General features: G+C 32.9%; 1 protein-coding gene across 5 annotated transcripts in view; it reads left to right on the plus strand.

Annotated features, from left to right (window-relative positions):
- LOC106066488 (misshapen-like kinase 1) overlaps positions 1–26,819 on the plus strand; it is a 122,601-nt gene that overhangs the window by 22,557 nt on the left and 73,225 nt on the right. For 3 of the 5 annotated variants that reach the window (XM_056011730.1, XM_056011732.1, XM_056011733.1), the window contains exons 7-21: positions 186–247; positions 1,931–2,021; positions 2,833–2,905; positions 3,348–3,405; positions 3,634–3,688; positions 6,398–6,491; positions 8,313–8,482; positions 9,862–9,946; positions 10,916–11,072; positions 11,358–11,562; positions 12,707–12,816; positions 13,730–13,899; positions 14,691–14,723; positions 16,838–16,884; positions 24,399–24,475. In XM_056011730.1, the coding sequence (XP_055867705.1) occupies positions 186–247; positions 1,931–2,021; positions 2,833–2,905; positions 3,348–3,405; positions 3,634–3,688; positions 6,398–6,491; positions 8,313–8,482; positions 9,862–9,946; positions 10,916–11,072; positions 11,358–11,562; positions 12,707–12,816; positions 13,730–13,899; positions 14,691–14,723; positions 16,838–16,884; positions 24,399–24,475 (1,487 nt within the window). The remainder of the gene's footprint in view (positions 1–185; positions 248–1,930; positions 2,022–2,832; positions 2,906–3,347; positions 3,406–3,633; positions 3,689–6,397; positions 6,492–8,312; positions 8,483–9,861; positions 9,947–10,915; positions 11,073–11,357; positions 11,563–12,706; positions 12,817–13,729; positions 13,900–14,690; positions 14,724–16,837; positions 16,885–24,398; positions 24,476–26,819) is intronic. The other 2 variants (XM_013225531.2, XM_056011731.1) reach the window with 2 other exon arrangements.

Below are 26,819 nucleotides of genomic sequence, written 5' to 3' on the forward strand. Positions count from 1 at the left end.
TAAAAGATATTCACACTCATATTTGACTGCAATAGTTCAGAACAATTCATTAGAATTTATTTGTTTTTTTGACAAAATATATTTTCCAGTAGCTAATTAGGTCTCTTGTGACATCACCTTGATTGGCAAGCAGTTGTTTTTTTTCATTTGTAGTTTTTAAATTTTTACAATTTTTTTTTTAAAAGCTACCAAAGGGAATTCTCTGAAAGAAGAATGGATAGCTTATGTCTGCAGGGAAATCTTAAGGGTAAGTAACTCTTTCAAAATGAGTACTTCATGTGACTTGTCATTCACTCTGTGTATCACTGTTACAGTCTCAGATTTCCTTTTTTAGAAGTAAAAAAATGTAAATAGTTTGAACATGTATAATTCTAGTGGTTTTATGTATCAATAGACAAAAACAAGCGTTCTTTATTTTTTTCTTTAGCATAAGCTCTTTTGATAAAATAATTTATCCTGATTGTTATTGAGTCATTGAGTCAAAAATCAAAGTGGGATGTTTTGCTGAATGGCAAAAAAAACCTCCTGGCACCTATCAAGGGAGCTGAAGTTTGAATCTTGACTCCAACTTAGTTGTGTTTGCTGAGTGCATAAAGGCAGAATAAAAACCCTCTCCCAGATACCCCTCCCCCCCCCCCCCTTTTTTTTTTTTTTTCACAGGTCCTCAAAAGAGATTTAACCACTGAGCAAACTATAAGCATGAAAGTTGTGCAAAAGCGGTTTGAAAAAAAAAAAAAAAAAGAGCATGTACTCACATTGAAATGTGAGCACCCTAAATCCGAAAGAGGACATTTTTGAGAGTCTTTGTTGCTGTAACTATTACTCATTAACCCTTAACTTATACATTCTATTTGTTTTTAAAAGATCATTTCATAAAAACTAATTAATCCAGGGTTTAAATTTTAAAAATGTACTGAGGTCTGTAAGTTGAGAGCTACTGCTCTAGTTGATTCACTACAAGTTGAGTTCAACTGACCACATTGAGAAAGTGGAGAGCATATAATCAAATTCTCCACTTGTCACATTTCGCTGTTTATTTTTCCCCCCTTCTTTGCTACATTTCAACATATTACACTTGAAAATAAAAGGGAGAGAAGATAACTCTGGTTAGAAAAAAAAAGAGTTCCTGTAGGGCTAGTGTGAAGGTGACAGGAGAGCTTCAGTATAGGAATGAAGAAGATTGCTTGTCATTGTTAAGGAGAGTGGGGCTGAAAGAAAGAGGCCAGAAAGGGGAGACAATTTCTTGTGACAAAAGCCTGGTTTCATAGTAATGAACTTGGGTTTATTTTGAACTAGATCAAGTACTAAAAGAGCAGAAATTTTACATGAAATCACAATTTTCCCTTCCATGGTCTTTTTTTCTGAAACTAAAGAAAACCTGTGTGACTGCTGTTACGTATAGGAATTTTAAAATAATGGCCTGAGATAATATATCCCTTATAGCTGATACAACTCATTTTTCACTTAATTTTTAAAATAGCTTATTCTTATATGCAATTAATTACAAACTTGATTTAAAAAACAAAAAGGCTTACTTTCATTCATTTGTACCTGTGATAGAAGTTGTACTGTTAAGATGAACTAACAGACAGCACAGAGATTTCTACAAAGACACAATCAAAACAAAAATACTTTAGAAAAGACCTCTAATTGAAAGAGTTTTCACAGATATAGTTTTCATGATCATTGTTTGAAAAGAGTTTTGTAAATATTGAGATAATAGAAATAGAAGTGGCTGAAAGGTAGTTGGAACAACAGCTATATCAAGAGAAACATTTTAAAGCTTGGCTGTTAAATCAGTTTCATTATTGAAAAGATTATTGTGGTGTAAATATATCTTTCAGTGCTACAAGTTATAAGTAATAATTTTAATTGAACGTACAAGAAACTATTAATGTATTGAATGAATAATTTTTTTTTCTTGTTGTAGGGGTTGGCACACCTACACACTAATCGAGTCATTCACAGAGACATCAAAGGCCAAAATGTACTTTTGACTGACAATGCTGAGGTGAAATTAGGTAATGTCCCTAAATAATTGCTAGAGGAAACAAAGATATGATTATTAATTCCATTGGATTCATGTTAAGTAACAATTCCTTTAGAAAAGGATAGTTTTAATCTGGTTAGAAAAATTAAATCAATAATGTTTTTAAAGTAAAAATTGGAAAAAAATTGTTTGAATTTTGTAAACATGATGGTCTTAATATTCATTCAATATTCTTCATTTAAATTTATATATTATTTTCCCATGTTAACTAAAAAAAGGCCTCTCTTATGCTAAAGACTGTACCCAACAAATCTTTATTTAACTTTGAACCATAATTTTAATGGATGACTGAACTCATCTTCTTCACTTCGACACTTGTGAAGTCTGTCCTACTAGAGCTATATTTGCTTTGCTCATAAAAAGGCAGTGACAACCTTACTGTTGATTAGTATTGAAGCATCAAAACAACAAATGTAGAAGTTGGGCTGTACACATTTCACATTTGATTCATGTATCATACGACACCATCTTAGGCAGAACTGCTTGTTCACAACAAAGAACACATAACTTGATGGCCTGGTCATGCGGTTTGGACTTATCGATGGTCCCGGGTTCAAACCCTGCCCGCTCTCACCCCCGTCGTCCTGTGGGAGGTTTGGACTAGGAAGTAAATTATCTTCAACTCTGAAGGAACATCCGAAACATGTAAAACAACAAACAACGACAAAGGAATGTAACTCAAATATAACAAGTACTAACACTCACAACTGTGCATTTTTAAAATATTGTATCCAATTGTTTTGTTTATTTATTTATCTAGAAAATAATATTTTTTTTGGCAGTTGATTTTGGAGTAAGTGCTCAACTAGATAAAACAATTGGAAGGAGGAACACATTTATTGGCACACCATATTGGTTTGTATCTGATAGATCTATTCATCTAATAAGGATTATTATTATTTTTTTAAATTCTGACAATATATATTTATTATTTCTAAAAAGCGTTTGAAACATATTTAAAAACTAACTATTGAAACATGAGATTGTGTTACTCTTATAACATAAAAGATACATTGTCAACAAATGATGATTGATCAAATACATAGTCTTGTCTTCTGTGTTAAAGTAGGTTTTTATGTTTTTGTACATATCAAAATAATACCAAGGGCCTAGTAAATCTATAAATAAAAATAAAACAAAAAATAAAACTGAGCTGTCAATTAAAGGTTATGTTTCTAATCAATTATGTTGGATTCTTGGAAACTTCTAATGTCTTTTGAGTAGTACTACAACTATGCTAAGTTTAAGCATTAGGAAACTTTTCATTCCCTGTTATTGCTCTTATTCTCTTTCATAGGATGGCACCAGAAGTTATAGCTTGTGATGAAAACCCTGATGCCACATATGATAAAAGGGTAAGTGGCAGAATGTGATCTATAAATCAACTGTTTATAAATGTTACACCTCTGTTGTTGACAAGTGGGAAAAAAATGGAAAAAATTAATTTGGACTTAAGAAGCTTGGACTGGCGACTAAGTGGTCAAGTGCTTAGCTTAATTTTTTTTTTAAATAGCATCCTTGTGCACAAACAATTTTTTTTTTATGGTCACTTATAATACTTTGTTGTTTTTTTTTATCTACAGAGTGACTTGTGGTCTCTAGGTATTACAGCTATTGAAATGGCAGAAGGAAAGCCTCGTAAGTATCACTTTTACATAAAAGAAAATGTATACTTATGCTGAATCGCTCTTTGCTAAAAATCCTGCTTGTTCAATGAGGTCCCTGTCTTAAGGACATCTCTCTTCAGTCTTTACTTGAACTGAAAGAGTAGTTTAATTAAAAAAAGGGGTCAAACATGTTGCAAAAGAATGTATTGTTAAAATTAATGTTAATAATAAATTCCGCTGTCCATAGGTTGGTTTATAATTCTTGTCTGTCCCTTTTACTTTCTCAGCCCCATTCAGTTTTAGAGCAAGTTGTGCTAATGTAGCCCAGACCTCATCATGAATGAGAATCTAGGACTCAAACCTTAGCATTGTCACATGCATTGTTTTGTTTGACATGTTCCTTCAGAATTGAAAGCTACTACATCCTAGTTCAAACCTCCTGCACAATGGGGAGGGATGGAAGCGGACAGGGCTCAAACTAGGGACTATGGAGATGAAAGTCCAGAGCGCATACCACATGACACGGCTGCTATCCTAGTGTACTAACCAACCCAATCCTAATCAATTCCAAGGCATTCCCATTTTGTTTTAAAGGCTTAAAAAATAATATACATTTAAAACCTTGTCTACATAAAATAAAAAAAAGTATAAAAGTGAATGTCAAGATGGGATAATGAAGAAGGAAGTAATTTAACACAACGTCACTCTGTGTGTGACTTTTTGAATTAAAAGGTATAGATACACTTCAAAATTGCTAAAGGAATTGTGACTGAAAATAGAATGATGCAAAGTTTAAGTGCAGAAACCAGAGCAAATTTAGGCGTGCTAGCTTTTTGACTTACTAGTTAAATTTTTCACCACAAACATGCCAAATACCTAAGAAGTAGAGATTTTTTTGTTTAGGTGGATACTCTTGTGGCTGAACAGGCCTGACTTGACACTGTTTTTTTTTATTGTTACAGTTTAATAGAGTAGAGTACCCCATTTCATACCTTACAATCTCTGGGGCAGATGATAAAGGTCATCTGTTTCTATGGCCAACAGTTAATGAGAAGGATGCCATGTGGCTAGCACAATGGCTAGTGGCTTTCACTTTCCCCAACAAAGTCAGGTGTACTCAGGGGCGTCCTTTAAGTCTTGAAATAAAAAATCCCAGTCAGGGGTGCCACTTTTCTGGAATAACCCGGAAATCCGGGTTTTGAGGGGTCAGATTTTCCCCCCTCCAGGTTTGCCTTTTACAATTTTGTTAAAATCCGGGATTTTAGTTGATTTAGTTTTTTTTCGAAATTTATCATTTTCCCCGTTATTTTAGTTTGCTAGATCTAGTTCCGATCGCGCGAGCCGCCATTTTTAAATAAAATCGACCAGTCTCATATCTCGCGATTCGCGAGACTTTCGCTTTGCATGCGCACTAAGCTTTATTTACCGGTACAGTATTTTTTTTTTTTTGAAGTGTAAACATTCGGAATGCGCCGCGAATCGGCTCGATTTAGAGTCTAGATCTATTTCTATGATCAATCTAGACTGTAAAGTCTTGTATTTAGTATAGATATAGTCTAGATTAAGGCGAGGTCTAGTCTAGATCTACTCGCGTATCTAGTCTAGAAATAGAAAGAAAAAATTCACGAGTGCGAAATTAGATTTTTTTTTCTTTCCGTGTTTTATATTTTAATATTTGTATAGGTTCCATATAGACATAGAGTAGCCTTAGCCTATGTCTAGAGCTATGACTATGAGTATATTGGTCTAGACTAGTCTAGAGTATTATAGAGGTAGGATCTAGATTTAGGATGAACTAGATAACCATATTTACATCGTTTTTAGATCAGAACTAGAACCAATGATTGAAGAATTAAATTAATAAGTTTGCGTTCGCCTGAAAACCTATAGAGTCTAGAAAAAATAGATCGTTTGGTCAATAGATCTATACAAATTATAATTATGACATTATGTACAAGCAGTTCAGCACATTCTAGTATTATTTCTAGCCATCTAGGTCCTACATTTAAATATTAGAAACTAAATCTAAATGTTCATTTTGGAGTAGATCAGGACTAAATCTCTAATCAATTATATCTTGTTGCAATAGATTTACAGGTCCATGCATGTACATTGATGGAATCAGTTTTATCAATGTTGATTAAAGTAGGCTGCTTCAAAGGAATAATGAGGGAAAAAATGTTAAGAGAGAAACATCATTTAAAATAACTGTGAGTTTGGGGGGGGGGGGGGGCGGGTGTGTGTACAAACATTGTTAATATAAAATTGTACTAAATCCTCTTAACTTGTATTACAAGCTTTATCAATAAATACACACAAACACTATTTATTATAATGATTGGCTTACAAATGACATATTTAAAACATGGGGGGCATATTATGATATAGATCTAGGTAGTAGTATACTACTGTTTTTTTTTCGTAAAATTTTGGTGCTTAAATTGTATATGCGGTACATTTCAGGGTTGGTAAAGTTTGGGGTTTATGATTTCAGGGTTTGTAAAATTTGGAAATTCGGGTTTCAGGGTTTACTTGGTCTCATGGGTGGCACCCCTGATCCCAGTCTTCACAGAGACTCGAACCCAGGACTTCTTAGTTTGGAAGCCAAGTGCTTTACCACTCAGCTACCACAGCCCTTGTTTAATAGACTAAAAGAATAGCTGTCAGGGAAATGTGTTTCTTCACAAATCTTTGCCCAATAATAAGACATTGTTTTTTTTTTTTTTTGTTTTCTCAACAGCACTGTGCGACATGCACCCAATGAGAGCTCTATTTCTTATACCCAGGAATCCACCACCTAGACTTAAAAATCCCAACAAATGGTTGGTAGATTGGTTGGTCTCACTCTTTCATTCATTGTTTATGTTGTGCCTACATTGTATCTCTGTTGTACTCATCCATTCATTTGTGTTCATTTAGTTGTTAGTGTTGTGTAAGTGCAGAGGTTGGCAAACTTTTATCTACAACTTTTTTTTTCTTCTTTTGGATTGTACAGAGGAAACAGTTATTAAAAGCATTTTAAAAATTATATTAAACATATGGTAATAAGAAATTTTAGAATTAAAAAGTATTTTATTGACAGTTCTACACAAAAGTCACATTTAACAATAGTAATAATAAAAATAAAGTTATTCTTATAGCTCAAAATGACTTAATTTGTCTTTATGATGACCTGATTGATATGATTTGGTATGCAAAATCAGCCAAATTTTTTTGAATTGCCTGTCCATGTGTATAGTATTTTACTTGGCCTTCATACATAGCAAATAAATGAAGACATAGTATTGACAGCTAAACACATTACACAATGATGACATGCTTAAGTGCATTTAAGGAAGAAGAAGTGATGAGAATGTCTCATCAATTGTTTCTTTGGCTGAATTTTTATTTCTTTTGCATGCAAAGAACTTATCCTGGTATCTTTGGGGTATCTTGCCCTGGTGTCCCTGTTTTATGGCTGTGCCAGTCAGCTGCTAAACTGATGTCTGAGTAGGCTGCTGAAGCTAATTTGTTAATTACTCTTCAAGATGTGTTGGAGGTTTTTTTTGTTGAATACTAATTCGTTTAAGACTGTTATCATAGACAGATCACCTTTTATCAGGTTTTGTGGTCCTGGGGTTACAAATGAAAATTAGTGCAAGAGTTCCAAAGGCTCTATAAGCTATAAACAGGACATGCTATGAGGATGCGTTTCCATCATATCCCTTAGGGGAAAAGAGCACATCTTCTGTTAACCCCTTTTAAACCTTCCTTAAATTGAGAGAGACATCTGGCATTTTCCTCACTGGAATTTGTTTAGTGTTGCAATCCATCAGAAGTGGGTCAAACAAATTGGTCAAGTGGGTGGAGAAGGCAGAAGTTGTTATGGTTTGAGTAGTTTCCTTAGATGTAGCTAATATTAACCAAGTATTTTTGATTGGTATGAAAAGTACTTTAGTTCTTTTTTTTTAATCTGTGTCAGACAAGTGTTAAAAAATATAAAGTCCTAAATTAAACCATTTAAAATACATTATGGGTTTAATACTTGTAGACATCCCCTTTGGCCTTATAATGTATTTTCAAAAGAGCTTACCAATTTAATAAACTTTCCCTTAATGCCATGAAACTTGTCTGATTTAAGTTGTGTGTTTTGCATAGGTTTCAAAAAGCATTCAGATTTGCTTACTTTGCTGACCTCTGCATTAGTGAATGCATTTCCAAAATTACATTTATTAAGTCCTTTCCCTTTATCTAGTAAAAAGTTAATGAATTATAATATTGGGTATTGTTTACCATTAGTTACTATTATTTTATTTTTAATATTTTATTTTGCATTAAGCATGAACCTTCAGCAATACAGATATAAATATTAGATAAAGACTCTTCTGTTACCTAGGGATTTTGTATTTTATATCTATTTGCTCATATTTACTTATATTGTTGTTTATTATATATAAAGCTCAATTTGTTTTTTGAAAACCTTGCAACTGCATCTTTAGTAATTATGTTATATGAGGAAAAGAAAAGCTTCAAATCAACCTGATATTTTAAAATTGGTATATAAATATTTAACTAACTACTAGGGTACAGCTAGTTCAACAATTCCAAGAATCAGTGACTGTTAAGGATGCATCATCTTTGCCTTTTTTGTTACAACTGTTTGATGATTGTTTCAGGTCCACCAAGTTCCATAACTTTGTAGACTCTTGCTTGATCAAAGACTACCAACAGAGGCACTCCACAGAGCAGCTACTAAAACACCCATTCATCAAAGACCAGCCCACTGAGAGACAAGTGCGCATTCAGCTCAAAGATCACATAGACAGGCACAAGAAGAATAGAAGAGGTTTGTCTTACAACTAGCTAGAATTACACAAAAAAACAAAACAACAACAACATTGTAAACTGTTTTGAATGTTACTCAAATCTGAATTCAGGCTGCCTGACTTCATTTTAGGAAAAGTAATTTCTCTAACTTTATCATACTCGCATCTCACTAACCATTAAAACTAATATGTTCTTTTCTGAAATATCCATTTTGATTTTGAAAAATTGAATTAAAATTATATTTATTGATACATTTTAAGGTTCATCTGACTTTTAAATTAACTAACTTGTGAGCTTTTATTTTTGTATATCACATCAGACTTTTAAGCTATTTTCTTATGTTATCTATTGTTTTTAAAGTGCAAGTACAATTGAACGTTTATCGTTGCTTGACTTTGTTGTCAGTACATACTATAATTTATATATGATAAGTAAGTAAAAATAAGTGTGAAATCTCTGTTGTAATTTTTTTTTTTATCTTGACTGACAGGCTTAGTGCTAATAGCATCAGCAGTCAAATAAATATTTTATCTCCCCTGACACATTCCTTTCTGTACTGAATCTTGCCATTCTTTTTTTATAACCATGATTCGTTTGGGTGACATTAGTGATGTAATGACTATTTCTCTTTATCTCATGAAAATGAATTTCCCAATGGGGGTTTAACTAATTTAGTTATATTGTCACAATGGAGGAATTTACAGTTTACTCTCCAATTTTGAGTTATGGGTGCTATAAATCCTTTTTATGTTTTTGTAAATCTGATTCCTCTTTCCTCTTATAAATCATGTTCCTTTTTCCTCTTAGATCTAATGTTTTCAAATAGTACAATGTGTTTGATCAAAACATAAAGTGAGAAATAGAATTATTAAAATATCAAGTGAATAGGTCTAGATCTAGAACAGACCAGTAAGGGAGATATATGTTTCCGAAATTTTCTGGTGTAAGTGACCTAGAAGTTGTCTAGTTTATTAATATTCTGGTTTAACACTAGCATTTATAAATTTCCACTCATGCATCTAACACCACAACAATAGTAATAATATACTACAATTAGTTTAGCCTAATTTTTTTGAAAAATGTTTTTGGCAGTTTTTACATAGAAATAAATGACTAAACTTACAAGCTGTACAATGTGTAGTGTTAACTTTCAGTTTGCATTCTAGCATTGACATTTAAAGTGTATTTCTTCCTCCTACACTTCCTTGGTCTGCTTGGTAACAATTAGTGACAGAGTCATCACCACATTCTCTTCTTGCTGTATTCTTTGATAGACACAATGAGTAATTCTTCAGATTGATCTTCTATATGGTGAAGAGCTATCAGATCTGGACAATTTGTAATTAATGTTATGATTAAGTAGGCTATAAATGCTTTGCATACATATCTCTACACCAGGTGAAGATTACGAGACAGAATATGAATATGAAGGAAGTGATCCTGAAGACCAGGATGAGCCTATAATTCAAGAGGGTGAACCCAGGTATTTAATGTAATTCTAGCTGTTTCAGAAATAGGCTGATAAAAGTTTTGAGATTGAACTGTTGCAGTATCAGGTTTTGTGGTCCAGGGAGGTTACAAAAAGTAAATCAGTGCAAGAGTTTCAGAGCTTTGTGTTGTGAACAGAAAACTTGTCAATATTTTTCTTTTAACTAATTTTGTAAAGTGTGCACAATGGTCCAATCTCTTTTGTAAACATGGGGGGAAGGGATTTGGGAGAATGTTTCTTTCAGCAAACACAACTCAGCTCATTTCAGGTTTCCAACATTACCACCTTAAAACTATGTGGTTAATGCCACTAAACCACATACTCCTAACATATTTTATCTTGTTAGGTCAAGGTGAAAAATAATCTAAATCAAATGTGTCAAATAGTTCATATAAATTGAAAAATAAAGCTTTAATTACACATTGTATTAAGACTAAGATATGTTCCAACAGTTTTACTGTACAGCACACAATTTGTACAGTTTCAAGGCTCACCTCAATAGACAAATTGTCACACATAGTATCAAAAGTTTTTTTTTTTTCAATAATTCTTTTAAAAGTATGAAATAGGACTCCTTTAAAAATTTTTAATGGTTTTCTTTTAAGGCTATGAACTTATAAAAATTGCTAATTAAAATTGTGACACTGTTTGAGAAAGTTAGTTAAAAAGTATTTTTTTTAGGAAACATAAACTAAAAAGAGAAAACAATTTTGTAGCTATTCAATTTTAGATAATGGATATGCTTTAAAAAGATTAAAAGGTTGTATTTATCTAATTTAGTTGAAATTTAAACTTCAAAAAAGTTTTGATTTTCTTGATCAAAAGACTTTGGCTTTTTCTGTATTATTTAGCACACCACTATTCATCCAACAATTCTATTACATTATAAAGTTTCCTTCTTACTATTACTCTTGTTTCTGCATTTCTGGTATATAAATTTTTGCCATTTTTATGTTTTCTCAGCTCAATCCTTCAGATCCCAGGGGACACTACTCTGAAGAAAAACTTCCAGCAGATCCAGAGAGAACCTAGAAAACCTGACCAGAGACAGGCTGTGTCTGCTGCACCTAATCAGAGGTTGAGTCAGCATGGTCCTCCTCGACCGCCATCTACACACCAGGTATATGGGGAAATAAATTTTTCTGCAGAGTTTAAACTATTTCTTAACATAACCAAGACCCTGTACGGCAGTGCTGAACAACTGAAGAAAACAGCACACTTTTTTTCCTTGGCACAGTCTGCAAAAGAGCTGACAGCTCAGCAGCAATAAAGCTGGCTAGAAGAAGAAGAAGAAACTATTTCTTTTGCTATTATTTTGCTTTTTACAAGTGACTGTCAATATGATCCATTTTTACCACTCAAGATATTTCAATAAATACAAATATATGTCTTTGTGAATCTGCAGGTTGTCCCACCTCAACAGATCCCTCCCTACCACCCTCCACCCCAGCCGCAGCACTTCCCACATCATCAGCAAACACCTCCCCAGCAGCAGCAGCAGCAAGCTCAGCAGAGGCCATCATCTAGTCACTTCCAGCACAAGCCCATCACTGTACCAGTGGAGCAGCCCAAGCCTAGCTACCCTTTGCAACAACCATCTCGCCTTTCAGGTACATTACTACCTACATCATTTATGATTTCTTCAATTACATACTGGAAACATATCTTATGACTTTGTTAGCATAAGCATGAGGAATAGGCTGGGTAAGAAAATAATCTTAGGCTTTCAAGCTTGTGTAATGTGATTGTCAGGGTTGCATTTTAAGCCTTAGCGAGTTTGCCCGGGCCCCTGACATTCAACATGCACCTTTGTGAGTAAAATAAATAATTAACTTGATATTAGCAATATAATGTTTAATGAGATGAAAGTAATTTACAATGCACAAACTGATAAAAGTACTATATCATTGAATTTAACATTATACCCTACTATAGCTGTTATGTTAATTAACTAATCATTCTGCACCTTGTTGTCTCACAATGCAACACATTAGTACGCACAATACTATTCCACTGCTGACTCTAGTCTCTAGTGTAGACTTAATAATCCCATAGCTAACTCCCAGTAGGGACGTAAGAAAGACAAATTGAAAGCTCTAGTCTAATACGCTACGGCTGCGAAACAACTGCAAAATGCAGTAATGCCTTAGATACTCACCCTAAACAACAGGGGTACACCGACGAATCTCAAAGAAACGTTACATCAGCATAATAACAAAAACCGTCCATTAGCTTAAAAGCAAGACAACAAAGAAGGTGCGTTAAAAAATTGTGCACCTAACAAACATTGGTGATAGAATACCATAACCTACACACCAACAGTGAAATAAAATATAGCATTCCAAACTTTTAGACTTGGGAAACAACTGGTTACACATCATCGCTAAATAAAAACTCTTACTACAATTAAAAGAAATATGCAATTAAATTTATGCCCATAGATGACTAGATGGTTGAGTAGTCCTAAACAAACATCAACCTTACAACTTAAAAACAGAGTATGTAAGATCATTGTCTCATTTCATTTTTTTTTCTTTTCATTATCAGACAGGAAAACTACATTAGCTACATTTCTTTTATAAAATAAAAAAATTAAATACATTTGCAAAACTCTCAAAATATGCTTTTATTTTACATATCAGCAAATAAAAGTCTGTAACCAAAACTGAGTTTGGTGGTAGTCAAGTAATCTTAATAAATTTAACCTTTTTGTTATTATAAATTGTTATTAGAATCTTTTTTTCCATCAACCAGGTCTACAAGACCAGAAGCTTCCCAGTGCCAGCTCTAGCCACCAACCTATGCAGCACCTGTCAGGTGCCAAATCCTCTCCTGTCTTTGGAGTTCCAGCCAATAAATCTGAGGTTAGTCTAGAAACATTCTCATAGTACAGTAAAGATATCTAATAGGTTTACATATGGCCTAGAAGACTTCAAGAGTAAATGTTATCACATGTTACTAGTGTTGATGCACCTGTTGGTTAGGAATTTGATTAAAAATTGTATTAGTTCTTTTACATAAAGGTTTAATTAGTGTAATTTCTATTCTTGTGATTAGCCCTTTGTCTCTGGAATTATTTTACATGTCGTTTTCAAATTATTGGCGTGCACTGACTATGATTCAACTTGTATGACTTATGTTTTGTTTATTATCACAAAATGTTTTATGTGATCTAGAATTAAAAGTAATGTATATCCTTGTTGTATAAAATGTATATAATATAATAATAATAATAAAATAGATAATTTATTGTTAGCACATTATCCCATGTCAGTGTAAAATGTTTTAAAAAAAATAAAAATCCAAAGCAACCACTAACATTTCATCGTGGTTAAAAGAATGAAAAAAAATTCATATTGTTAGCAACATGAAATTATTCTAGACTAGATTGAAAGAAAATAAAATTAAGTAGGAAAGAAAGCCAAACATGAGTTTTAAAGTATTAATAATGGGAGTATATTCTGATGGACAAGACCTATTCAAAGCAACACTGAGAGACTTCATCCCAGTCACAAAGAGTTAAATAAATGGGGGCCAGGTACCACATATTTTTGTGGTCTTCTATTTGATGGAGTAGTGCTGATTATGCGTTCTGCAATCTCATCTCTAGACTACCACACAAATAGGCTAAATGTGGTCTTATGCCACTTTTTAAGAACAATATTGGTATTTTTAGCTAATAATACTTGTTATGTCTTCTGTTATATTTGTGTAGTCACAATAGCTTTGTGTGATTGCACTATAAAAGCTCATACTGTTGTTGCATTTTTATTTTAGGATCTGGATAGGTTAGCTCATCACCTGAGTAAGATGGGGGCTGAAGAAAGAGTAGCCAAGACAGTGGTGTTGGAAGATATCGAGGATGAGGATGACGATGATGATGATGATGATGACGATGATCTTACCAGGGATGGAACATTACCAGCATCAGAACCAGCTAGGCCTCTGTAAGTTCTTACCCCCACTTTGTTAGTGACATTATGCTCAGCCAGAAATAGTGTGTTTCCCAATGTTGAATTTGGGTGCCTCAAACAATATTAGTTGGCACATTAAAGACTAACATTTACAAAAAAGGAGATAGTCTATAGGAGTTAAGCCAGTAGACACACACAAATGTTGCATTTGAAACTTTTCTTTATATGATTCCCAAATTTTACTTGTAATATGTACCATAAATAACAATTTTTCTCAACCAGGCATGGTTGCAAACCTTTGTCACTCACCTTTGTCATTTTTACACAAAAAGTTGTAAGGCTGTAAGGATTATTATGATTTGTGGTCAAAATGACCAACTGCCTTTACTTGTCCAATTAGGGGGGAATGTAGTCATATCCTAACTAAAAATCTTTTGTCTTTACTAGGAATAGTAGACTGAAACTTACAAATCTTTCATTAGATGAGAGAAAGGAAGTCAAACAAGGATGAAGGAATACCTCTGCAAGGTCCCCCTTCATCCCTGTTTAACTGTTCCATAGATATTTAAACTAAAAGTGCATATAGATCATACAAAACAGCTCAAAATGGTCTCCAAATCAAACACAACATAACAATATTTTACTACCAATCTAACAGAGCCCTGCTAGCATTTAAACAAACAACCTTCCATAGCCGTGAAGTTACGCTTCAGTGATAACTGAACTAGCATGCAGTGTTTCTGAAATATTTTGTTTTCAAATGTTCAATCATAAAGAAGGTTTTTGAGCTACTTTGTACAGATATTCTTGTTTTTGTTGTACAGAAAGAAGGTTGAGCTTATCAATAATCACTCCAAGTGAGTACATGCTCCTGCATTGGGTGACTTGTATTTAGACCTTTTTGTTTTTCTTCTTCCAAACTAAGCAATGCTTGATTACATCTCTAGTTTTCAACTCTTTTTACTCTGTTTCAACCAACTCTTAATAATCACTGAACCTTGGGACTGCTTTTTTAATTATTAAAATCCTAACAAAAAATTTATTAGGAAATAGTTCTTGAGCCTGAATTTACTGATGATATTTAAAGTCAGTGTATGCAGATCTCTCTCTCTCTCTCTCTCTCTCTCTCTCTTTTTTTCAATGTATCAATTAAAATGAATAACTAGATTAAATGCTCAGTACTATTTATATTAATTTAATTATATGAAAGAAAAATGTCTTATAGATATGTAAATAATTGGGTATATATTAAGTATTTTTAGGCCTTGTTTAAATGACAATAATAATATCATGATTTATAATTTTAAGCACATGTTTAATCAATTCATTCTTTAAATAATTAATTGAATATAAAATTTAGATATGGGTTTTCAACGATTTAATGGGCCATATAAAGTAACAAAAAACATTCTGAAAGTTGTCAGCTAAATTCTGATCCCTCCCCTCGCCTTCAAATCATCACTATATGTCAATCTAGAATGCTAGATGTATTTGTTGAGGCAGCGTGATCCTTACAACAGATGAAACAGAGGAATTTATGGCAGTGTCTATTTGCAAGGATATATTGCAGCAAGCACAGGTCTAGCCAACTTTGATTGTCCCAAATGATCTTTGATATTATTTAAAGATGAACTTAGGAATCTCAGACCCTTCACAGATCTGGGACATTAAAAAAATGAGCTTTCACATGCATAACTGCAGTTGAGTGCTATGCTTGTAGTGATGTTATTTCTCCTAGGCATTTAGAGGTCTAGTATAAGCCTAAAACATCCTTCTATAACTATAAAAAGCTAACTAGATGTTTCATTTCCTGACAAAAAAAATTCTTTATTTCTAAGCATTAGTTGGCTTGACTTAATTGACAGTTTGTAATGACATAAAGCTGCTTGTTGGTTTGAGGTTTTAGTTGGACTGTTTATTTGTAATTTTCTAACTTCTATATACATAAAAAAAACTCTAGTTACTAGCTTGTTATCAATGCATAACCATACAATTTCATTTTGGGAGCTGGTGACTTTATAATAGTGCATAGTTTTTTTTTATCCAGCGATTTTCTTTTGCCTTGTTTTCCTTATTTCTATAAAAAAAATCATTCTGTGTTTTCAAATATTTCAAACATTTCTTTAGCTTAATAATTTTATACCATGCTATGTGATCTGGAAATGGCTATGTCAGTTTTGAATTTATTACTAAAATTGATTGAAAATGATATGAATAAGAGTAAACTTTTTAAAAAATGTGAATAGAAGCTTTAACATCATAAGAATAAAAAAAAATATTAACATTTGTTTTGTAGTTATTCTTCAATTTGACTAAAACAGTGAGGGTCATGGGTTCATCCAACACTGAACTCGACTAAGAAAACACAACTCTTAGTGTGATCATTACAGATTAGAAAGGCTTATGTCAAGATTATTAAAGTAATTTAAAGCCTGATATGCTATGATCCAGAATTTAATCATCCCTGTTTCCTTCCTTCACCTTGTTGTACCAGGTGACCATGTACTGGAATCTACAAGTAGCTTAAAGGTCTGGGCATCACTGCTTTCAAGAGCTTCAGTCTTCTGTTAAGCAAAAATTTGGAGTATTTGAAGAGCTACATCTCTATGGATACATCTCATTAGTTGGCTAGTCATTTCAATAGTTTTACTTTACTTGTGTGGTCTCAGAAACTATCATTCCTTGACTAGTCATTAACATCCTGTGGCCTGTAAAAGAAAGTATTACATTCCAGACTGCTAAAAAAATATGCTTTAGAGTTTAATGCTTATTGTTTATTCTAAGTTAATCTTAGATAAAATTAAGGCTATCTATGCCTAAATACAAAATTTCATGCAAAGAATATTATTGTTTTAAATATAGTATAATTTTGTTCAATACTGTTTAAAGCAAATTTAATGTTGATATGGCATAAAGTTATCCCTATAGGATTTTACTATGATTTGATTTATGATTTGTGTCCATTTCACAGGCCTGTGGGTGTCTACAATAAGGACAACACACTGGTCATCCATGATGGTAAGTTGACTATGCTTATGACTTGACCAAAGAAACTGATAGCTTAAATCAAGGGGAAAGAACAAGGCAGAGTTAATTTTCCAATACATGGCATTGGTAGCTGTAAATAACAAACAAACAATTTCACTTCAAAATAAATAACAAATGTAGAATAAATTTTAGCAAGATCATTTCCGCAGAGTTGCCTACAAGTACGCATGTTGCATATTTTGTATGCAAATGGACATGAAAAATGAAAATACGCAAGTATGGTTTATCATCTGAAAATATGCATTTCCCCCTTTAAAAAAAAAAAAAAAAAAGTAGTTCTTGCTATTCATACATAGATCAGTGGGTCAATGCCTGGTAATGGACTATTCCTATTAGATCTACCATGAGATAGTATCGCGCTCTGACGCCTGAAGATTTAAATGTTTACTAGATCTTACTGATCTAAATAAAGTTGAGTTCCTTTCAATGTGTCAGTTTATATGAAGTCTTCAAACTAATTGGGAATTAATTGATTGATTAGTTCTAATTCATCTAGATCTAGAACCAGAGATATTTTATGATGTCAGGCACCTATAATATAATAGAATGTACCTAAATCTAGATTTAGAATGGAGATCTCCATCGAGATCTAATTGTGAAATCTAAATATATCTATATTTTCTAGATTCAGATATAGATCTACATTCTAGATCTAAATCTAATTCTAGTCTACATTCTAGTTCTAGATATGACCACGTGTGTACTAATAGACTTAGATTTCGACTACTGGCTAAATGTAGGTCTAGTCTATATTTTCTAGATTCAGATATAGATCTACTGATCTACATTCTAGATCTAAATCTAATTCTAGTTTACATTCTAGTTCTAGATACACGTGTGTAATAGACTTAGATTTCGACTACTGGCTATATGTAGGTCTAGTCACTCTAGAATCTAGAAGAAGAGGTAGCTCAAGATATCTGTAACTAGATCTAAATCTTCCCGAAAGCAGCAATTTCTTATCATTTATGGAATCTAAAATAAAAAGGGGGCAAAATTGGCTGGTCTAAGCTAACTTTGTACAGCTCTAGATCTAGTATTTCATATTTTAATATAAAATAATAGCTTTAAAAAATAAATACAAAAGTGGAATTCTGTGGGATTGTTAAAATACCTTTAAATATCCGTATGCACATTTAAAAACAACTGTTAATGAAGCTGCTTACAGCTCTAGATCTATTCTAGATCTAGATTCGATTTTTTTATCTTGAGATGAAAGTGAGAAGGGCAGAAGAAATATTGGTTGAGCTTAATCTCTCTCTTAGCATAATAAAGGGAATCAAACTGATGTTCCCTAACTTGCAGAATGTATCTTGCCCTGCTCTCAGAGAGCTCAGGCGTAAATGAGTATTTCAAAGAAATAGAACACATTGAAAAATACTGAAAAGATAATTTTTTATTATTAAATAAATAAATAAATGTAAAAAAAAACAAAGAAATGATAATCGATTTTCGTAGGGAAAAGAAGGTAAAGGATATTGTTTCTGTAGCTGGAGAGACTATTGAAATTGTGCAAACCTTTAAATACCTTGGTACTATCCTAGACAATAAACTAAATTTTACTGCAGATAATGATATATCAGCAAAAAAGGGGCAGCAAAGATTACGATTACTAAGAAAACTGTCCTCGTTTAATGTTAGTGAAAAGGCCTTGGCTATGTTTTATCACGCTCATATCTGCAATATTTTAAGTTTCAATATCATTGCCTGGTATGGCAATCTGAGCATTAAAAATAAAAATAAACTTTATAGAATCCTAAATGCTGCTGGTAAAATCATTGGCAAAAAAAACCATTTGGGCAGTTGTTTGAGACAAACATCTATAAAAAGGCTAACAAGATCCTCGAAATAAAGAATCACCCTTTGTGTCAAGATTTTGTGATTTTACCATCACAGAAGAGATACAAGACACAGATAGCAAAGACAAACAGACACAAACACTCTTTTGTTCCCCTGGCAATCAAATCATTAAATAAGAACAATCTGGTATAAACTTTGTCACATGTAAATTATGAGTGAGTCTGGTGTGAATGTACACTTTGGTTTCTTATAGTTATAATGTTTTTTTGTTTGGTGTAACGCACAAATTGTAAGACAAATTTCCTTACGGATAATAAAGATTATTATTATTATCTTCTGTGGTAGCTTCTGTTATAGTCATTAGCGACTAGCTTGGTTCCATTAGGGCCTACTTATGAAGGCCTAAATTCAAAGAATGAAATCTGGGGCATTTAAGGCAGACTCAATAGCCAAATTTTATATTAGAAACAAGTTCTATGACTAATTAGGATTATCTGCCTGAAAAACAAATGTTTGTAATTAGTGATTGTAGAGGATGCCAAAGCTTTCATAGCTAACTCTGCAATAATGGGTCTGGAAGAAGAAAATCTGAGTGATATGAAATATTTCCAGTGTCTGGATACTTTGTAAAGAAATAGCCTATAATAAACAAAACTACTTTTATAAAACTAGATGTCACTGATCCATCTAAGCAAACCATTACATCTGGTTTAAGTCTAATTTCACTTGTAACAAAAATTTCCATTCTTTTGTATGAATTTTCTGTTGCCCCTATTATGGAATGTGAAGTACACAAGAGGCATTATGATCATAAGATTATTGCCAAGTGACAAGAACTATCATTTTACATATTCTGGAAAAGTCTAAGACAAAGACTACAAGTGTAAATATTTTGACAAATGTACAAAATGTCTTATGTAACTTTATGCTGTGTTAACTTTAGGATTGCTGCCTTTCGTGTTACATGCTTAAATGATTTAATTTGAGTCTTTCCTGAGTATATTTCTTGATATTTAGGAAAATACACATTTTCCCCTCAAAATACAAATTTCCAGGTCTGGGAATACACATTTCCCTTTTGGCATGTAGGCATCTCTGTTTCAATGACTTTTACCAGTGTTAAAGGTCTATGCAATGTTGAAAGGCTTCTGGCAGCTGTAATCTACTGTGAAGCATGACCCTTAATTAACCTGCCATTTTTATTATTAGTTCGTTTTATGTAATTAGTTTTCTTATTTTTGAATTGCTGGAAAGAACTAGTATGTCATGATTCAAATGTAAAATTTGGAGTTTAGGGTTGGAAGTCAATTATCCTTTAATTGATTCATATAAATTACTTATTGATGTAACATTGTGTAGTCCATATCTATAGTCTTCTGACTGATGATTTAGAGTTTAAACTTCTAGTTGAATAAGGTTATTGTTGACAACTTTGTTTGAGCTAGCCAGGAAAACCAGTGACTTGGCAGAGTTTAGGTCAGTGGTTCCCAAACTTTTTTGTCTCGTAGACCCCTTTACCATGTTTTCTGAGCTACGGTAGACCCCCCCCCCCCCCCGATTAACTTATATTACATTTGTATCATATGTTTTGACATATGTTAACGTTTTCGCAAAGAGCAGTTTCTCGTGTATTTCTTGATATATCACGTCTGGCTCAAATTTTGGGTCCGTGGAACTTTTTTCACTAACAGGAGAAGGGGCGAAGGCAAGTAACAGTGAACTAAACCAGTAACTTCAAGCATGAAGTGCTCATTAGCCTTCGCTTGCAGCCTAACTTCAGATGGAAAACTGAATTCAAACCTCTGCTGCCTTGCAGCTGTACCCAAACATGGAAAAGGTTTCGTGGGTCAACCCTGAGGAAAAAATAAGGAGCCGGCGTTTCTTAGGCAGTTTGCAACACACAGTGCTACACCCTGTGAGAGTCTGGTATGCCACTGATCCCAAACTGTATATGTCGTTTGCAAAGAAATACATAAGAAGCTTTTAAACTGCATTGTTGCTTAAATAATAATATCAGAAGTAGGGTTGCGTAAAACAGTTTTTTAAACTACTTCCACGACTGGTAAAGCCTATGTTTTATCTGAAGTGTTATTCTGTTTTTTGGTTATAAGTAAAAGAGAGGGTTAGGGTTAGCTCACAAACCATCATCTTGTTTAAATGATGTTGAAGAGAAATTGTGTGGGTCTATTTTGAACTTTATGTTTGAAAATTGCAACGTTTTTCAAATATGTATCTTTTTATCAGGGTGGCATCGTCTCAAATGATCTTCCAGTGTAATTAGTTTCATGTCGTCATAAAAGATACATTAACAACCGCTTGTTTGACAAGGGTGGAATGAATCCCATTTTTAAATTAATCAACGCTGTACAATCTACATTTCTTTTTGTTAAACATTAGTTACATGTAGACAAAATTAAGCTATTTAAATAAGTATTGAAATTAATTACAACAGTTTTTTGCTTCATTAGAAGGATAAATATTTAAAGAATTACCTCAGGTACAAATCTGAGGGGCTAAATGAAATAATTACATTAATGGGATCTGAAAATTAAAGTCACGACCTGCTTAATGAAAACCATGATCATAGACCCCCGTGGACATCTCATAGACCCCCAATTTAATTTTTCCCTTTCGTAGACCCCTTGGAAGTCTTCGTAGACCCCTGGGGGTCTATATAGACCACTTTGGGAATCACTGGTTTAGGTCATTGGTTAATATGCATGACTAAATGCATGATGCATAGGGCATTGATGTTTTCTTTTTTGAAGTAACGTCTGAATCATATAAGAATGTCTAAAGTAACTTATACTAAGTTTTTGAAGGTGTGACCTTGTGAGGGTAAGACTGACCTTCCATTAGTGTCTAAAGGAATTTGTTTTTAAAGCAGTTCATGTATAAATCCTGGTGTTTTTTGTGTGATAAAATATAAAAGTGTATTTAAGAATGCATATCCCAAACGGTTCTGATACTTAAAAGTCTGTTATCCTATACTTTGTACAGACTATCTATGCACTTGTTATTCGTAGAGCCAATCTTAGTTTGACCTTAGGCTCAGGTGACATGTTGATACATGTAGAGCAGGGGTGGGCAAATTACAGACCGCGGGCCACATGCGGCCCGCCGAGGTGTTTTATGCGGCCGCCGACACCTACAGAAATCAGGTGTGCCCACAGTATATAGATATAAAAATGCAAATATTAAAAAAAATCTATATAAATTATTGAAACTGTCTCATTATAAAAAGTTTCAAGTAAACGAAGATAATGCTTATTGGCTATACATCAATACACTCAATTCAAGACACAATGTCTGAGTGTTTGGTAGGCTTGGAACAAGATGTAACAACTGATGGAGCTCGATCTTTGACTGAGAACCATAAACTTGAAACAGGAAAGTTTGCACAAAGCTTCATATACTTTAATCATTAAATTATAAAAAAATAAAGAATTAAACTTGCTAGATCTAGGGGAGTTAACCACGGGTAGTTCTGATCTAAGAATAAATAATCAAATGTATCCGCTAGCTTAGCATGGGCAAGGCAAAGGAGAAGAATATAAAATCTCAATGATGAAACAATTATGTTACTTGAAGGACATTGACTGTGACTTTGTTAACAATATTTATAATGAAGAGTGGAAGACTAAATTTCATGTTTTTTATAATCTCTTTTGCAATTGATTGTTTACATATGAAATGTAAATGCATGTTAAATCTTTTCAAACAAAACTCTCCGATTTCTACAGGCAAGCAAAAAAAAAAAAAAAGTTTTTGTCATTTTCCTTTGCTGAAACTATCTTTAGTGAAATGATTAAAAGTACAACACTTATTAAGAGAAGCCGATTCAGCTCCATAGGACATAACTCAAAGCAAAGAGAAGTTCCAGTCAGCACTACCACGGGAGTTTTATGGGTGCCAGAAGCTGTATTTCCACACTTAAAAACAAATTGCTGCTGTGCACACTATTTGTGTACACTTACATCAGTTCTTCTTCTTCGTTTTCATTTTACATGTTGAAGGGTTCAGATCAGTAATCCTATATCTGAGATGAACCGCGCAGTGGTTTCCAGATCAGGCAGTTCTCCGAATAGTCTTTGGAGAGTCTTATTCGGGTCCCTTGAGTTAGTATGTACCATTGAAGGACATGGTCAGTATTCTCTGGTGATGCTCCACAAGGGAAGGCTTCGCTATTCCCGACATTTAACTTCTGGAACATAAATTGTCTCATTCAGTGAGCAAGCATTTTTCTGTGGAAACTAAACTGGTCAATGTTTTGATTGACTGTGATTTGACAGCAGTCATACACAGGGGTAACAACTAGTAAGATAGTTTCACAGTTAAGAATTATTATACACGAGTGTAAGAAAGATAGTTTCACAGTTAAGAATTATTATACACGAGTGTAAGAAGTAAAATACTGCACATTAAGTACAACTGTATATTTGTGGGGATATTGTGATATAAAAAGATAACAGCAATTTAAAAAAATCGTAATACAGTGTATATATGAATTAAAAGACATTTACACAGCAAGCTTATCTTTCTATCTTTCTAAGATATATATATATAATTTATATATATATATATATATATATACATTATATATATATATATATATATATATATATATATATATATATATATGCGGCCCGCCATTACCAAACTTTTTTTTTAATGCGGCCCTCGATACAAAAATGTTGCCCACCCCTGATGTAGAGTCATAAACATTGAATGGAATGTTCTAAATGTTTCTCTCACGAAATGAACTCAAACATCAAAACAATCCTGTTTGGTTCTAACTATTCTCAAATCAGAGCATTTCTACAATGTGTCACTCAAAGCACAGCATTTCTACAATATAGAAGTATGCATGGTTATCAATGCTTTTATTATTTACTTCTTTTGATTCTTTTGATTCTTTTATTATCGTACATTTTTTCCCAAACTTTTTCCTAAACTTTTTCCTTAATGGAACACTTCACACATTTAGCGAACACTTTGATTATTTTTTAGAGAGATTAATTGATATGGTGGCCTACTAGTTAATTATTCCAGTAGTTCTTGGAATACATATTCCTTCTAGAGGTTTTTTTAGCAAAACACAGATTGAGAAACACAGTTACAGTAGAAAGAGTTCAGCTATTTTCAATTTTAATTGACTGAAGTAGTTTTGTTTTTATCTTTCAATCATGAGATGATGACTGTGTAAGAATTCCTGGTAAACTTATTTGTTTTCTGTGACTCATGAGCATGTTGATAGTGAAATATAAACAAGCGTTATAGACTCCATAAATATATTCCTAGTTCAATAGAGATACTAGACCAACTATTACACCATAGTGTTCAAGTTTCCAAGCTTTATGTGTTGTTTGGCAACAAATATTCACAATTCTTTTAGCTGTCTGATGCATGATCTCAACACTTAAAGGCTATAAATCTTATTTCCTCAACGTAATCCTTTCAGAGTGAGGTGTTAAAGAAATATTTACTATGATAAAGACTAGTTAGTTCATTTTCTAGGAAAAGAATGCAATGGTTGAAAGAAGAAATACAGATTCTTTAGTTTTGTGCCCCTTCTTGGGAAAGTTTTACAGGCTCTTTATTATTTCTTGGACATTTTTCTGTTCTTTAAGTTACTTGTATTATTGTATTACTTGTATTAATTTTTTTTTTTTAATCTTATTCAGATGTGCCTCATCAAACACCTGCATTTGACTTAGGTTCCAATAATGATAATGGTGAAGGAACTTTAGTAGCCAGGAGGGTAAGTCATTTTTTTTTGCACCTGTTTCAGCACCTGTCTGGATGAATCAATAATTTATTTTCTTGTGCTATTTTTCTTGCTCTCTTTGATGTTGTGCTTATCTGGTGTGTCCTGAATGCTATAATCATTGAATCAATATATCCAAAGTGAAGTGATTTTAAGCTGACAGAGAAATAGGTAACACTTATTGTGTTACTATTCTTTTAGGTCAGTGGTCATACAGCTTCACTGTTAACTACGTGAGTCCCTCAATTTAACACTAATGAATGACTTTACAATTTCATTTGTGTAACATTTAAATACTTTTAAGATGTTTTTGCTAATTGCTAATCCTTAATATGAGATAACACACACATCCTTTATTATCCTGTTCATTTTATCAATCATTCACCTTGTTATAATTTATTTGTGATTAGCTTTAACAAAAATTGATGTTTTTTTTTTATTGACAATGTTATGTTAACAGTAAGGAGCGTTAAAAAAATTAAGTGATGTATAGAATTGAAATTCTTCAGTTCACACAAATCACATAAACCATTTAATCCGGTTAGCCAGTGTTTTTTGTTTTGTTTTTTTGCTGCTACACTTTTTAAACTGGTAATCTTTACGTCAATTACCAAACTCAACACACATTTTGTTTTCTTTTCTAAACTTTATATTTGATGAACTTTATATTTGATTAAATAGACAAAGTTGCAAACAAGACTGTCTATTCATCTCAGCATCTGTCCAGAACATGATAGATTAAAAAAAATGATGTTATAATAATAATAATAATAATAATAATCTTTATTATCCGTAAGGAGATTTGTCTTACAATTTGTGCATTACACCAAACAAAAAACATTATAACTATAAGAAACCAAAGTGTACATTCACACCAGACTCACTCATAATTTACATGTGACAAAGTTTATACCAGATTGTTCTTATTTAATGATTTGATTGCCAGGGGAACAAAAGAGTGTTTGTGTCTGTTTGTCTTTGCTATCGGTGTCTTGTATCTCTTTTGTGATGGTAAAATCACAAAATCCTGACACAAAGGGTGATTCTTTATTTCGAGCATCTTGTTATTTATTTCTCACCATTCTAAGTTAAGACAACTGATCTGTTTCTCTGGTTATTAAGCAACAAGGGCTATCTCATTGAATAGTATGAATAGTAGTATATAGTTTATGATTTCATATTTCTTGATGTTTTATTTTATTTATTTTTTTGTTGATAGTATAGAATCCCATGAATGTGCCTGTTTGGAATAAATAATTGTGTTCGCAGTAGACGTTGACTCCCTCATTTGTTGCTTTATTTACAAGCGACCTACAATCTATGTATGTGGTCAGAGCAATTGTTTTGAGACATGATTTACACGTGCAGTTTAGCAGTATTCTATTGGGCAGTAGCATAAGAGATTATAAAAAAAAAGTTCATTATATTGTTTTGTTTCTAAGGACTATTTACTGTTGTTGTTTTTTTGGCTTTGAAGCAAAAAATATATGCTTTCCTTTTCTTTTAGTGGAAAATGTTGAAAAATCTATTGACATGTAAGCCCCATTTTCTTAAAGGTAGATTCATTGACACACGAAGTGTTACTTTTTTCTTCAGCTCTTGCTGGGGTGGGGAAATTGAAATGTTAATATTTATTTGATTATTTTGCTATGCTGTCGTGCCTATACCTAACGACACTTAGTGCGAACTTGTAAAAGCGTTGTACCAAATCATGCCGCTATTCTGCTGTTGGTTTTACTTATTTCCACTGGCACCCTGTGAGTGTAAGAATAAATGGCAAGTTGAGCACAGTTTGTCATCAGGTCTTCTATAATGATGAATGTCCATGCACCTCAGTCAACTGATCATTCCATATATCACTTAGAGATGCTTGCGCTCCAAGAACTTTTTTTTTTTGTTTTGGAACTCGCTTCCCGTTGAGCTTGGACAGTTGGACGACATGCAATAATACGTTCAATGAAAACATAAGACTTACATTCTGAAGCCTTTCTAGATTAATTAGCTATTCTGTTTTCTGTTTACGTTTTCATTACAGATTCTTGAGTCTGATAACAGTGTTTTAAACAGCGCTCTATAGTAATAAACGCTCTATAGTAATAAACGTATGTTTTTAATGACTTGGCAAAAGATCGCGCAGACAAAACATGCTATTCACAAATATCCTTAGTAAAAAAGGTGATCTAATATTAAAGGCTCATTAGAAGCTGCTACAACACTCTACAGACACTTGTTCCCTGCAAAATGTCTATTCTCTAGGCAAGATAACTTCGTCAGTTTAGTAGATCTAAATGCTTAGATAGAAAATGTTTTTTGTTTTAGCCAACGATAAAATGGAAAC

This window comes from Biomphalaria glabrata, chromosome 15 (assembly GCF_947242115.1).
Source record: "Biomphalaria glabrata chromosome 15, xgBioGlab47.1, whole genome shotgun sequence".
Lineage (NCBI taxonomy): Eukaryota > Metazoa > Mollusca > Gastropoda > Planorbidae > Biomphalaria > Biomphalaria glabrata.